The following is a 15,279-nucleotide window of genomic DNA, read 5'->3' as shown; positions in this document are numbered from 1 at the left end:
GCAGATCACACGTTACGGACACGTTTAACAGATACAAATGCAATGCGCCTTAATGCAATTACACCACCTAGCGGCATTAAGTGAAATAGCAATTCTCTGTAACGCTGCAGCTGAAGCATTGAGGTCTATCATTGGGGGTTAGGTATCCAAATGTTGAGATAGGGACTTTACAGCTGCGTAAGAAAACACCTTTGGTGTCTATAGAAATTTGATACTTTATCCTGAGAAGATTTTGGTTGTAATCTTTTAATGTCCCGTTTCTCGACCCCCGAGCGGTCCCCCGAAAGTGCGAAATGGAACGAAATGGAACGAAATGGAACGAAATGGAACGAAATGGAACGAAATGGATCGAAATGGAACGAACTAAAACATATGTAACATTATGAAATGTAATACCAGTAGATAGCGAAATATAAGGAACGTTGTAACATTCACAGTAGACGGGAACAGGAAGCAAATATATAATATAACGTGTGTTATTTCTTGAATCTATTTGGTAATATTAAATACAACGTTTTTGCTGCGTTTGTGTGGCTAGATTCTTCCCTGAAAATGGGAGAGCCGCGTGCAAAGCGCTCGGCCGCTCTTCCTTGATTTTGCCAACTATCTGCAAATGAACTGCTGCAAATAGCAGCGAAAACCAGCAAATGGAACTGAGTATCGAAGTAAGGACTAGATTATACATAAGTTGGTGGTAACATTGCAATTCGTAATTCACCAAGAGGGCATGAGGCAAGCGTAATTTCATTATTCATACAGCGTGTTTGCGTGTTGTGTGAACTGTAAAATACACATCCTGCTCGTTCACACCCTCCCTTTGTTTTGTCGTGAACAAGTAAGCAGAAATGTCTCCAGAGGTAGTTCTCAGTCCACGTCCGTGGTTGAATGGAGTGTTCCATTTCGTTCCATTTCGTTCCATTTCGCTCCATTTCGTTCCATTTCGCACTTTCGGGGGACCCTTTCCGAGTATGGCATGGGAAAACTGTTCCAGTCTCCCATTTTTGTTGTTTTAAAGCCGATAGGAACAGAATGGCGTCCGTACCTAAAGTGCGATTTCTCGGTATCCGGAAGATTGCAGACGACATGATGGTCACTAGTGCCTCCGGCAACAGTTCCAGCCAATCGGATTTAAAGGACATCCAACTTGACAACGGACGAGACCAAGTTGACACCAGATACGGGTGGGGACCGTTCAAACCAGATTGTCTGCAAGTTTTCAACAACCCAAAATGGTTCCTGTTTTTTGTGTCCTGGGCTGCTTTCGCCCAAGGAGTGATTGTAAACGGATTGATCAACGGCGCTCTGACAACACTGGAGAAACGATTTCAGCTACCAAGTTCTCAGACAGGTGCGAGTATGTTTCCTACCTGCCAGTAGACAATGGAAAAGCGGGAAAGGGGTTAGTCTGTTTGACTAGATGTGCTTGTTAGATGTGCTTGTCAAGCTAGAAAAATGGATTTTCTCCGCCCAAACGCAATCTTTTGCACCGCTTTTGTGTCCCGTATTGTCCCTTTGAACTACAACATATATTTTTTATAGACTGTCGTTTTGTGGGACAGTTTGAGCAATCTTTGGCTGAAACTTACAATATTTTAGTACGTTTTTAGAGCAAGTTTAGAGACGTAGACTTCAGGCATTGAGAGAGAGAATTTCTCCACATGTGGTGGTGACAAGCCTTGCAATATATCACGTTTAAAATGACAGCCGTTCCTTTCCAAAACATAATCTCTGTGTTAGTTACCAAAACAGAAGGGCTCGATTCTCAAATACAAACTTTTCTAGAAACAAGACTATACAAGACCCCTAGAATGATTTCAGTCTGTGTGTTTTGGTTAACTCTGGGAGTAAAGTATAAACAACCGGACATGGTCTTACGGAACTTGATCCTGAATTAATCACCAAAAATACCCCCCTCCCATAACAAGCCATAAAACAACTGCCACTTGTAGAGATAAATATTTGTTCAGTAATATAACGGCTCAGATGTTCATATCATAAACAACATTATAAAAGTAACCCTAAGTGTTGAGGTTTTCTTCGTTTTCGTGCCCAGTATTTTAACAATAACACCTTGCCCTAGTTTCTAGTGACACATTACGTCATGCATATTGTTCGAGGTATACTTTTGAAATGACAACGGTGTGCATGGGGTTTTCTGGAAGTTGTAATGCACAGAAAAAATCAAAACATAGCGCTGAGTCATATTCAAACAGCGAGCAAGATTTGATTCAACATAACCTTTCAAGATCGGTTTCGAAATGTAAAACGCTTTCAATTCTGAAGCCCACATATTTGTCTCGAATTTTGTTCACCAAAACCTTTTTATACCCTCTGCTTGTTGCACTGTGACCCATTTTCACGCCCATAACCCTCAATCACCTCATGTTTCTCATTCATTCGCTTGTTTCAACAAGTCGGTTTGTGACAGAAGTTTACAAAATCTTTCAAAGCATTACCCTCCACTGATATCCGACATGCTTTTCAAATTAACGGTTGTAATTAGGGGTGGGTACCGGTACATAAAATTCAGGTCCGGTCCAGGTCCAGGTCCAGAGGGTCAGGTCCAGGTCCGGACCTGTACCTGTACCTGATTATAGTAGTGTCGCAGTACATTATATTTTGGAGAGCGAGACACACGTAAAAGTCTCCAAACGTCATGCCTGGAACGATATAATTTCTTAGGTTTGCACTTTGTCTCAAAATTACAACTATACTCTCCTCGCCGTCTATTTACTCATCCTTTAAGTGTTTCTAGATATTATTCACAGCTAACGTCTTCGAAAACGACTCGTTAAATCTGCTGTTTTGTATTTTCTTAGACCAGTTATGTGGCCGCCTGCTGGTAGCCTGGTACTATGAATTTTCTAATCGGTCCATTGGCCGGTCCACTGATTTTTTTACGGACCGTTTTTTTTTTACCGGTCCATTAAGAAATACCGGTTTTGTACCGGTACACGGTACCGGTACCCACCCCTAGTTGTCATGGTTCTAGCCTGGGGCTGAAATGCTTTGTACCATATTGTCAGGTTGAGTGGAATACTTGTAGTTGTATGATGTATGGGGATGGTATTCGTTTTAATGCGACCATTTGTTGTCTGATGAAATATTTGATAAGAGGCACAAGTGGTTAGAAAATATGGGGAGTGTTTTTCTTTCCTTTTTTGAAGTAGCGCGGGGAGGATTATTTTAACGAGACTGGAATTTGTTCATCTGTTATATGGCACTATATAAACAAGTATGTATGTGTAAATGCAGCTCCCTGTTCTCCATACGTTGTGTACACGCAATGATTTAAACGAGCATATCATTACAGTATGACAAACAAAAAAGAGAAGCCTTGTAGTGGTTTCTCAAAATGTTAGCAAGTTCATTTTTAAGCGTTGACTTGACAAGTAAATTACAAAACGTTGTTGAGTTAAGGCATCCAGAGCATGTTATGAGACTTGAAACTTGAACAAAAAGCTCCAATTTCTAGTCATCCCTACACATAGTAGGTTTCAATAACACTATACGATTACATATCGACATTAAAGGAGCAAAGATACGATGTCGTTGTGTGGTGAGAACTGATAGAAAATCCAAGCCCTAATAATAGACTGATCCTGGCTGTCCATCACAATTAGCGGTTCGACCAATGAGAGAGTGACTGCATGTCCGTCAAATATTTCCACATATATGTTTTAATTTAGCATTTCTACGTTTTGACGGAGGTGGGCGGGGCTATAGTATCGGTCTATTTACATTAGATGCGTGAAACTAAATGATCACCTTGTAGATTATTTTTGTGCCGCTTTTGAGCACTTTTGATAAGGAATCCGCACGGAAATGTGGTAAACAGTGGCATTAAATGTCAATTTTATGAAGATAACTATAATATTTTCCATTTTCAAGCCTCATAAAATGCTCTGGTTGCCTTTAAATAATCTCTGTAACCTAACCATCATCAACTAATGGAAATACTGTTATGTTTACGGGCATATCATTACCTTGTGTGCACACAGGATTAATCTCCGCTGGTTACGAAATTGGGTTCGGCTCTTTGTGTGTCTTCATATCATATCTGGGTGGATTGGGATACAAACCCCGCTGGATCGCAACCGGCGTCTTCCTTGTGGGAGCTGGTTCCCTGATCTTCACCATCCCACATTTCGCCACGGGGCCATACGAGACTGGATTGGCAACCAACAACCTCTGCAATCCTCGCAACGACACAACCGCAGAAGCCTGTAGCAACGACGTAGCAACATCCGGGGAGTTATCGAATTTCTTCTATGTCTTCTTTTTCGGTTAGTAGGACTGATTACTTGGCCACATATGTTATACGAATAAGTATTCTGCATTTATGATAAATCATGTAGAGCGACGCCGTAGTTTATAAGGATTGATAGTCAACAGATAATTCTTCCTACACAACCAAAAGTTTCCCACCTTCAATGTTTCCTTGGTCACTGTGCTTTCATTAGACATGGGGCAGCATGCGTAGATGAGGGACCATAGAGCGGCTGCTCAACGTTAAAAGAGTCCTAAACTCCAGAAGGCGGTGTTATTTTCCACTAGATTGTGTATCAAAGTACATAATCAGCCGACTTTTTACAGAATTCCGCTTGTGGTGAATTACACAAGGTGTGTTTTTTAAAACAATATGATACTCATAAAACCCATGCAGACCCTACCCATGTATTCCCTATGTGTAAACATACATCTTTAAACGTGGATATTTTCGGCGTAAATGAGGGTGGTTAAGCACAAAAAGAAGGCAAGATATAAAAGAACACACAGCAAGACGAGTTTTTCTTAACCACCCTGACTTTCTTTTTGTAATCTAACTTTTGTCAGGCATTGTCAGGCGCATTGTTTCAATACATAGACTGAGGTTGTTAAATTTAATTAATCAGAAAATAGAGGGTCACCTGGGGAATTTGGTAGAATACTGAATGCTTTTTGATGCGCACGGGACTAATGGGAGGTTAATCGTCTACTGTAAAAGATATTCATTTTTACTTCCTAAAATTACCATCCATTGGAAAATAACTCCCCCTCTTGGGTTTAGGACTCCTTTGATACTTGTCATCAGAATGAGCTAACAAGTCTTCATTCAGTAGCTGGGTTTAAACATGCGTTGTCGACTTCAAGTCACTGGGTCGACTCCGGGAGTCAACTTGGAGTCGATTTAGAGCCGCTGAGTTAACTCCAAGTCGACTCCAAAACGCGTGTGCAAAATGGGCTACTGTTATTGGGTCCGACCACTTCTGTAGAGGCAGTGGTGCCATTTATAATCATGATGTTGATTAAATGAAAAATATCAAAGTTCAAGATGTATATCGGAGTCAATTACTTATGCTATTTATTATGCAGCTCAAGTGTTGAATGGCGTGGGCAGTATCCCCCTCTACATCTTCGGGCCGCAGTTCTTGGAGCAGAGTCTGCCATCGGCAGCCTCTGGGATCTATGAAGGTAAGTAACCTCCATACTTAAACCGGATTTTTTTTTTCTTCCTGGGACCAGTGGCTTTTTGGGCCCTCCTCTTCGGACTCTTTGCAAAATTCGGTTTCAACAGTGAGGTTTTCAGGTTTTCTTGTTAAAACAAACATATTTTCTGACATCAACTACATCTTATGTATCAAGGCTTTTGTTGTCAATAGCAACAGCAATGACGTCAAAATTACGTCATGACGTCATATATCTTTTAGCTGTCCGCCATCTTGGGTCCGCCATCTTGAAATATCAAAAACACAATTTTTCAGCAAATAACCCCAAAACACAATGAAACACAATGAAACATTATGAAAATAGAATGAAAAAACTTATTTGAATGTTTTTCTTTATTAAAAAATACCAGGTAGTGACGATTTTGAAGGGAAAGTTTGACTCTTTATACCTAAGCTAATGAAATGGTCCATCATCTTGGATTTTCACCTATGACGTCATCAAATTAGTATAATTAATCAATATTAAGCCATTAAAGTAACATGAAATTACATAAGATGTAGTTGATGTAAGAAAATATGTGTGATTTAAAAAGAAAACCTGAAAACTTCACTATCAAAACCGAATTTTGCAAAATATGCCTGTCAGAAACCTGTTGCCATGGCAACAAAAAAATCATAAACTTGTATAATTGATATGAAATTGTTGCCAACTAAATTTTAGGAAAAGTCACCAAGATTGGCGGCTCTAGTATAAGCCGTTCAGAAGTTATGTGACTTCAAACTTGGTGCGGGCCTCAAAAAAGTCGTAGGGTTAACATTAATCCGCCGGTTTACATTAATCCGCCACTTTGAAAAACAGTGGTTTCTAGTGCAGCACCCTCCAAAATATGGACAGTTTAGATATACAGGAGTGCATTATACTTGGGGACGTTGGTTTGGAGATCTGTTTGGATGTTTCTTCTCGGGTTGGCGGAATTATGTACCCTGGTGGAATTATGTTAGTAGATGTTAGATGTTTAAAATAGACCTCTTTCCAGTTACGGCGACCATTTTGAATTTCCCAGGGTCAGCTTGGGGTCATGCACCAAAGTCACTTTGGTGCGTGACCCCCAGCTGACCCCGAGAAATTCAAAATGGCCGCCGTAACTGGAAAGAGGTCTATTGACAGGGAAGCACAAAGAATACTTACATCACTGCAAAGTGTACGTCATCATTCGAGCGCAGTCTGGAAACGTACTCTGCGCTTACACGTGCAAACGTTCGAACGAAAATTCTACATTTTCGAAGGATGATGTTCATTCCCGCTGCAATTATTGTGTTTCTGTATTTGTACACTTCATGATTTGTTTAAAAAAAACTAAACCGTTTCAATAAGTACCAAATATACTGCTCGTAGACTTATATGAATATGTGTCATCAAAGCATTCTTTAAATAATCCATATCGCACGTAGGTATCTTCTTGGCAATGTCTTACGTTGGAGCAGGGGTTGGTTACATCTTGAGTGGACAGCTACTGACTCTTTACATCGACTTTGACCTGGAAAACACCAAACCGTAAGTACGGAAACCGCTTTTATGTGAGATAACAAAGGGACTACCACCGGGATTAGAAATAAAGTAAAAATATGACTTATTTCTTTTAATATGGATTTTCAGAATAGAACAAGGAATGTGAAAAATTATAAGACATTTTAGCAACTCGTAGTCTAATCAACACATATTATTAAAAAATAATGATGAAAAAAACTAAGTAAATAAAAAATAATACACTAATAGTATATTACTGGTCAGTCATATTTTGTTAAAAGACAAAACAAGAGTTATAAAAAACACGACCAAAGCATCTCTAGAGCCCGAGATGTCAAAACCGTAAGTCCTGCTGTAGTACCGTTGAAAGTTGCTAGGAGAACCACTCTTGAACTAGGCACAGAATTTAAATCATATGGTCTAAAATAAATCGTGTATTGATTCATGCTTGCCATACCTGTACAGTCCGCCTGGTGGCCCCACTGACCCACGCTGGTTGGGTGCATGGTGGGTAGGGCATCTTGGATGTACATGTCTGGCCTGGCTCCTGGTGCTGCCCATTGCCGCCTACCCAAAGGAACTTCCAGGTATCAAAAACTGATAATGTGTTGCTGGACCATACATCTGTTCAGATCTTCTTACGGTTTTACAATTTAGTCTACACTGCTACGTTTGATATATCAATAACATTGTTTTATTTGTTAAAAGATTTTTCACATTTAATTAACCCTCATCCGACCGTATGGGGTCCGTTTGGACCCCAGGCGTGTTTTAATGTGTGCCATATCAACATTTTTCGTCGGAGAAAAAAAAATCCTTCAAAGAGATTTTTCATGCACATGTCTTCCAACTCCTGAGAAATTTTAACCGGGATTGGCCGATTTTTGCGGAAGTTATACTCTAAAGTGTGCGTGTTGTCCGCTGAGGTCCAAACGGACCCCAGATGATTTCGCATTGTTTATTACGTAATTTGAAAGAAATTCCTCATAACGTCCAAACGGTATAATACATCCTCACCAAATTTGCAGGGAGTGATGTTCACGTAAAGTTTATAATTCCTGCAAATTGAGTGACGTTATGACGTAATATGATGTAATTATGACGTCATCGATGTGATTTTATAGGCTAAATAGGAAAGTCCCGTAATATCGAAAGGTATTAAGCAAAATAGAGAGTATTATTGATTTTAAGGTATGCCAAGGCTAACGACGTCAATGGCGATTACGTTGACGTCAAAATGACGTCATAGAATGAAGTCATGTGTTGTTAAAGACAGTGGTCCCATAACCCTATAACAGGTGCCGCGAAACCCCCATAAGGTGCGTATTTGGGGTTGAAACAATGGCAAAACCAGCGAAAAATAGGTCAAGTTTGATTAGAAAAATCTCGTTTCTCACAAAAGTATGATTCCTCTGAAGCACTGTAGGAGATTGGTGAACTTGTCACGGTATCAGAGTCACATTTATATGCTTGATCTGACCTATTTTGACTGCCCTATTAACTTATTCCGTGACCATGTCTTGATACTCAAAACGGCGCGTATCAGGAGTGAGGGCACACAGAGCATTTCATTAGACTTTAAAATTGGAAATAGCCGAGTTGGTGTAATCTTTATGAAATTGACCATTATCCCCACTGTTTACCAATTTTCAAAAGTGCGCAAAAATGTGAAATTTTTAAAATGCGTTTTGTTTCCATTTATGACCCCAAATCACAAAAGAAAGAGACTGGGAACATTGATATGAATGTTACTGGTTAAGAAAATACCAGGTAGTGACGAATTTGAAGGCAAAAAGCCTGTTTATACCTAAAATACTCATCTTGTCCGCCATCTTGGATTTTGAGCGATTACGTCATCGAATTAGCATAAATTATGAATAATAAATCATGAAAGTTACATCTAATTACATATGATGTTATACATGTTGGAAAACTAGTGTGGTTGAGCAAGAAAACCTGAGAAATATCGTAGTGACATTTTGTATAAAATGCCTGTCAGAAACCCATTGCCATGGCAACAGGAAAAATGATAAACTTAAACTATTATCATAGAATTGTTATCGACTAAATTTTAGGAAAAATCACCAAGTTTGGTAGTCTTAGCATACGTCGTTTGGCAGTTATACGATGCCAAAGTTGGCGCGGGCACTTTTAGTCCCCCCAGTCTAGATAGGGTTAAAGGAAAATGCGGGTTCTCCTCATTTTCTGCATAAATTATGATAATGAGCATTACTAATCAACACCAAAACTTGTCAAAATATTCTCCATAGATTATTAAAACAGGATATGCACAATAACTACAATAAGATCCACCAGATATATATTTAGGGGACAAAGCAAAATGGGGTCCGTTTGGACCCCATACGGCCAGATTCGTCGCAAAAATGTGTCGGTCGGATGAGAGTTAATTCAATATTAAATCCTGTACATTAAAAGCTAAAATACATATACAACACAAACCATACAGTGACATATAACCCGTAACCCATAAGGCGGAGAATAAAAAGTGACAGGTGTGACAAAATTAGCATTACATACTTGTCAATATCCCGCAGTTATTGACGCTTATTATATGTCAACATTATCACGTGATCACACTTTTGTATATTCTATCAAGGCACTGCCATGGTCCGCGCAGCCAAGGTGTCTGAGGCCCATGCTTCTACCGTTAAGGCATCCAACATTGGTAAAGGCATCAAAGTAAGTAAATAAAATGGTTTGTTACTAATAGTTAAAATCCTCCCACACCATAAGGTGTATAGGGCGGTGCCCATCCCCGTTTCATAGCCCTGGGCCACACTGTAGTGCAATCACTGCAGCAGGGGGCTAGTCCACTGGCAGTGGAGTGTGTTTAACTTCCATACTGTTTCAGAAGTATGTACCATTTTTATGAAGTTTTTGATTGATAGATGTATATATATCTAAATAGATAGAGAGATAGATAGATGAATGGAAGGATGAATGAATGGAAAGATAGAGAGATAGATGAATGGAAATATGAATGGAAAGATAGATAGAGAGGTAGATGAATGGAAAGATGAATGGAAAGATAGAGAGGTAGATGAATGGAAAGATGAATGGAAAGATAGATATGTAGATGGATGGATGGATGGATAGATAGATGGATGGATGGATGGATGGATAGATAGATAGATAGATAGATAGATAGATAGATAGATAGATAGATAGATAGATAGATAGATAGATAGATAGATAAATGATAGATATAGATAGATAGAAAGATAGATAGATAGATAGATAGATAGATAGATAGATAGATAGATAAATGATAGAAAGATAGATAGATAGATAGATAAATAGATAGATAGATAGATAGATAGATAGATAGATAGATAGATAGATAGATACATAGATAGATAGATAGATAGATAGATAGATAGATAGAGATTTCATTAGAAAAAGTATGTACTTTATTTGTCTTTTGTACCGTTGTAGGGTTTCTTGCGTTCTTTGGCATTGCTTGCCAGGACCCCCACCATAGTGTTCACTACGGTCACAGCGATTGGTCTCTACTTCAACCTGAACGCACTCGCCACATTCGGGCCCAAGCTTATGGAAAACCAGTTCGGGATGACGTCCAGCATGGCCCCACTCATTTTCGGTGATTGGTAATTCTAACACACAACAGAGCAACATTCGATTCATGTGAAATTCAACACTACAAAATTATAACACAAATATTTTCAGTCGTGCTTTTGGGTTTTTAAACAACTTGATTAAAGTTTTAAAATGTATTAGATTAACAATGCGTGGATTCAGTGATTGTCAATCACATATGAACAATGGCTTACATAGAATATGTATCTCATCGCAACACCGGACATCGCAGGAAGAGTATACAAAAGTTATCCAACTTTGTTTTGTAGTCCTTGGATGATAATAATAATAATAGTCTTTATTGCATATTTCCGCCCAAAAGGGCTAAATGCACAAATGACCACATGTGGTCTATAAGAAGCAAAATGCAAAACATGAATTGATAAAATGCTACATTCTAACATTAAAAACTGAAAAACAAACTATGGACTATTGCTAAATAGAAATACATGACGACTATTTTGCATATATTACTATGCTAACAGAATCCGCTAACACTACACGAATCAGTTCTCATATATTGCTGCACATAATTTAAGTATGTTAAAACTTCATTGTAACAGATGTGTTTGGACATGTTGCAGGTGCAATTACTCTAGTAGCTTCCATAGTCGGCAGTCTCGTATCAGGTGCTGTTATCAAGTGGAAGCAGCTGAGTGTTGCAGGACTCCTTAAGATGTGCATCGTCTTGACTGCCGTACTGTTCCTCCTGAGTCCAGGCTTACTGCTGAAGTGTGAAACTGTAGAGCTTGACAACAGGTAGACAAATATATTGTGTTTTTGTGTATTTATTAATTTTTATTTGTTTATTTATTTGCATTACATACCCGGTAAATCGCCTCAGGGAGAAACACACCAGGTTTGTACTGAAGTTGCATTTTTGGACAGATTTATTTGATCCACCCACACCACAATTGTACGGCTAGCGGAGCTTGTGGGCTAGCGGAGAGTGGGGAGGGGTAGGTTGTCGGGGCCAGCGGGAGAGTAGGCCCGGGGACGCTCGGGGCGCGGGCCGGTACATATGCGCTGGATTCCAGGGTAAGCCCTACTCTTTTCAATGAGGGTTTTTTTTCATCGTGCTCAAGGCGTGCATGGCTTACTTCAGTACCTTCTAGCCACCGTGCCACTGCAAGCCTTTATTCTTGCATAATGATAATAAAATAACGATTCTTTGGCAATTTGTCAATCCTTGCTACGATGCTATGACGTCATATTTTGCAGATAGTACACCTGACTCGGATTGTAGAAAGTTTATGACGTCCCCGGCTCTATCAACGGATGGTTTAAGGCCGGAGTGTTAATGTCTTTTACACCTCTTGCAAAAATATCTTACCCTGCTACAAAATGGATATGATACCAGCAGATGATCCTTCAGACTGATAACTAATATGGCTTTCAGTTCTTCATCTCCAGTTGGATCATCATGCAGTGCTAACTGCGCATGCCCAGCTGTCTATGACGTAGTATGTGGAGCAGACGGGAAGGAGTATGTGTCGCCATGTCATGCTGGGTGTACGTCTGATCTTGGAGGGGACCCACAGGTATGGTAACAGTGCTGACTTTCTGGATAATCTCATTTCTGGGCCGAAGTTTATTAGCCTGAATACCATCCTCCTTAGTGACCGCTGGTTCAATGTTTTAACCGTGGTTAGCAAGCGAAAGGCATTGCGCCAGCGGGCACTACGGAGGATATTACCAAGGCTAGAAGTTCATAGTTGAGGGCAGTTAAGGGAGAAATTACAGCACGTCTTTCCTAATATATATATCAAAACAGGACGGAATTTTGGAAAGGAAGACATGCAGGGTAAGTCCAAAATTCTAAAAGAACTACAAGAAGATGTATCGTCTGTTCATAATGATTAACTGTTGAGGATATGTTATGGAAAATATCTTCATTGTTGGTGATTTTTCCACAGGTTTTTGGCGAATGCAGTTGTGTTCCGCCTCAGATGTATGTTACAATGCCGGGCAATGCGACATCGGAGGGGGGCGGCATGGTGACGTCAGGCCGTTGTGTGTCCGGATGCTGGCAGATGTATGTGTTCTTCCTGATATTCTTCCTGCTCGGTGTGACCTTAGCCGCTCTATCACCTCCAGCCTACGGGATTGCATTCCGGTGAGTCATTAAATGTATATCCTCGTTTTCCCAGAAACTGCTGGTTGACAAAGCTCTCAAAAGTCCACGACAATATCTACTACACATGCCAGGCGCATGTACCACAGCATTTCCCCTTAGAGGGGCAAAATTTACCAGAAAAGATGGCATACCTAAGTTATAACATAGGGTTATCATAGGCTAACACAACCCGAGCCTCACTTTGGTGCGTGACCCCCAGCTGACCCCGGGAAATTCAAAATGGCCGCCGTAACTGGAAAGAAGTCAATTGTATTTAACTGACCAAAAGTACCCTCCAAGCAAAGGTTCTTCATTAACCTCTACTTGGAGAGTAAAAGAAAAGTCTTCCAGAGATCTTCCAAATGTTCTCCAAAGCCCTTCCAGTGATGATAATCTCAGCAATCTTCGATGTTTTTGTTGTATAATCAATGACGATAGTTCATGAGGTTATGTAATCAAACAAGATAAAAACATGATTTGTTGCCTCTCAAAAACGCCTGTCAGTATGCATGCAACCCAATACGAACGTACGAAGTTTCTCTATACCCACATTAACCCTTGTCCTGCTAGCAATTTTTTTACCATAAATTTTCCCTGTGCTGGTATTTTTAGAACCTCTTTGCCCCTTTATAGTTACTTCTCTTCAAAGTAACCCTGTAGTGCTATACATCTTAAGAAATCTGAGAGTCTCTACTTTTAGAAAATGTCTTGCAACCTATACCTAGCTTTGGTAATAATGATTTACAAGGGTAATAATGCAATGATAGACCGCTTTTGGAATTCCACCATTTCTAAACCTCATGTCTACATTTACTGGGTGCTTCGACCTAGGTCTGTTCCTGAGCATTTATCAGCCTTCGCACTAGGGGCCCAGATGGTATTCGTCAGACTGCTAGGTATGTTTCAACTACTACTCAATACTGCTACTTGACAGCTTACCCAGCCAATGCTTTCTCTGTATATCTAATGTCAAAACCTACGTAACGTATGTTGTTGGTAATTTTCCTCAGTAGTACGTATGTATACGCTACCGAACGACGAAATTGTGGCGCTCCTCTACTCTACTCGCACCATTTTGATGACGTACATTGTAGGTCACCGGCGCACCATTTTTATGACGTAGGTCGCTGGTCGCACCATTTTAATAACGTAGAGTGTACCCCGTGAAGCATAAGGAGAACGATATCGAAAACCATTAAACGACCCCCATTAGCAAACAAATAGCACCGGATTTGCCATATTTGATGACACACATGGATATAACTTCTAGGTTCCATCCCATCACCCATTGCGATCGGTGCCCTTCTGGACCTGACCTGTGAACTCTGGCAAGGTGACCTCAGCGATGACGCGTCATGTGACTCCCGCGGTGCATGCTGGGTGAATGACCGTTTCACTGCTGGTTTATATATTACCCTGCTGACTGGTGGGATAAGTCTGATTATGGTCATATCCGTAATCTTAGCCTTACACTACTATAGGCCTGTGGACAAAGACGAAGATGTAGAAATTGAAACGAGTCAGAATACTGGCAGGAGAAGCTCACTTGTTGTTGTCGAGAACTTTGGATTTGAGTCTGGTTAATAGCAACCTTTACAGACACTCTCAAGAAAGACACCGGGCTTGAAGTGGATAGTATGCTCCAGGCGATGAAGGACCGAAACTTGGGCTGCCATCTCGACTCGTGACTGGAAGGTCTCGACATAAGCAAGTAATAGGAAATTGAAAAAAAAAACATGATCTTAACGCATAACTCGCCACAACATACTGAATGCTGTATTATGTTATTTACTATCATCATCATTATTATTATCATTATTATCGATGTATCATTGTGATGCTCAGTATGTGGGGGAGACGGAAAGGGCCCTTAAAAAGAGGATTTCAGAACACAAGCGAGATTCCTTTCCGGTTGCACAACACATGCAGACTTATAAACACCAGCCAACGAAGAAGGTCACCATCTTGGACAGAGAAAGCAGATGGTTTGAACGGGGAGTCAAGGAAGCCGTGCACATCAGGTCCCGCTCTCCGTCCCTCAACCGTGATCAAGGACGCCACAGACTCCCTCCAATCTACAACTCTCTCGTCCAGTCACGTGACCTGGGTGACCTTTGACACCTCGGTCACGTGACAACTCTCTTAGCTGAAGAAAGATGGCGGATGCCATCTGAAAGCTTCTAGTAGCTCAATTTTAGTCGTGAGTACTTGTTTAAAAATCCTTTATTCAATCATTATTATTGTATCATTGGCGCCACCACCATCATTATTATTATCATAATTATCATTCAGATTACTATCTAGAATAATAATGTTTCCAAATTCCTTTACTGTCATATTTATTTACTCTTATCATCATTATTATTATCGTATCATTGGTGCCACCGCCATCATTATAATCATCATATTTATCATTCAAATTACTATCTAGAATAATAAGTTTTCCAAATTCGTTTACAGTCATCTTTATTTACTTTTATCATTATCATTATCGTATCATTGGCGCCACCGTCATCATTATTGTCATATTTATCACTTAGATTACTATTTAGAACAATAAGGTTTCCAAATTCCTTTAGTCATCTTCA

At 40.0% G+C, this 15,279-nt stretch overlaps 1 protein-coding gene across 1 annotated transcript; it reads left to right on the top strand.

Moving 5' to 3' along the window:
• Positions 1 to 1,029: 1,029 nt before the first annotated feature.
• LOC136445687 (solute carrier organic anion transporter family member 4C1-like) lies at positions 1,030 to 14,509 on the top strand. The gene is made up of 12 exons (XM_066443822.1): positions 1,030 to 1,348; positions 4,002 to 4,286; positions 5,356 to 5,454; positions 6,882 to 6,984; positions 7,423 to 7,544; positions 9,575 to 9,657; positions 10,414 to 10,579; positions 11,160 to 11,334; positions 11,975 to 12,116; positions 12,492 to 12,691; positions 13,523 to 13,587; positions 13,962 to 14,509. Exons 1-12 carry the CDS (start codon positions 1,030 to 1,032, stop codon positions 14,273 to 14,275), a joined length of 2,073 nt encoding a protein of 690 aa, XP_066299919.1. The 3' UTR covers positions 14,276 to 14,509.
• Positions 14,510 to 15,279: the final 770 nt, after the last annotated feature.

The sequence above is a fragment of the Branchiostoma lanceolatum genome, chromosome 12 (genome assembly GCF_035083965.1).
Source record: "Branchiostoma lanceolatum isolate klBraLanc5 chromosome 12, klBraLanc5.hap2, whole genome shotgun sequence".
NCBI classification, from domain to species: Eukaryota; Metazoa; Chordata; class Leptocardii; order Amphioxiformes; family Branchiostomatidae; genus Branchiostoma; species Branchiostoma lanceolatum.
The sequence above is the reverse complement of the archived record's forward strand: the minus strand, read 5'-3'. Positions and strand labels throughout refer to the sequence as shown.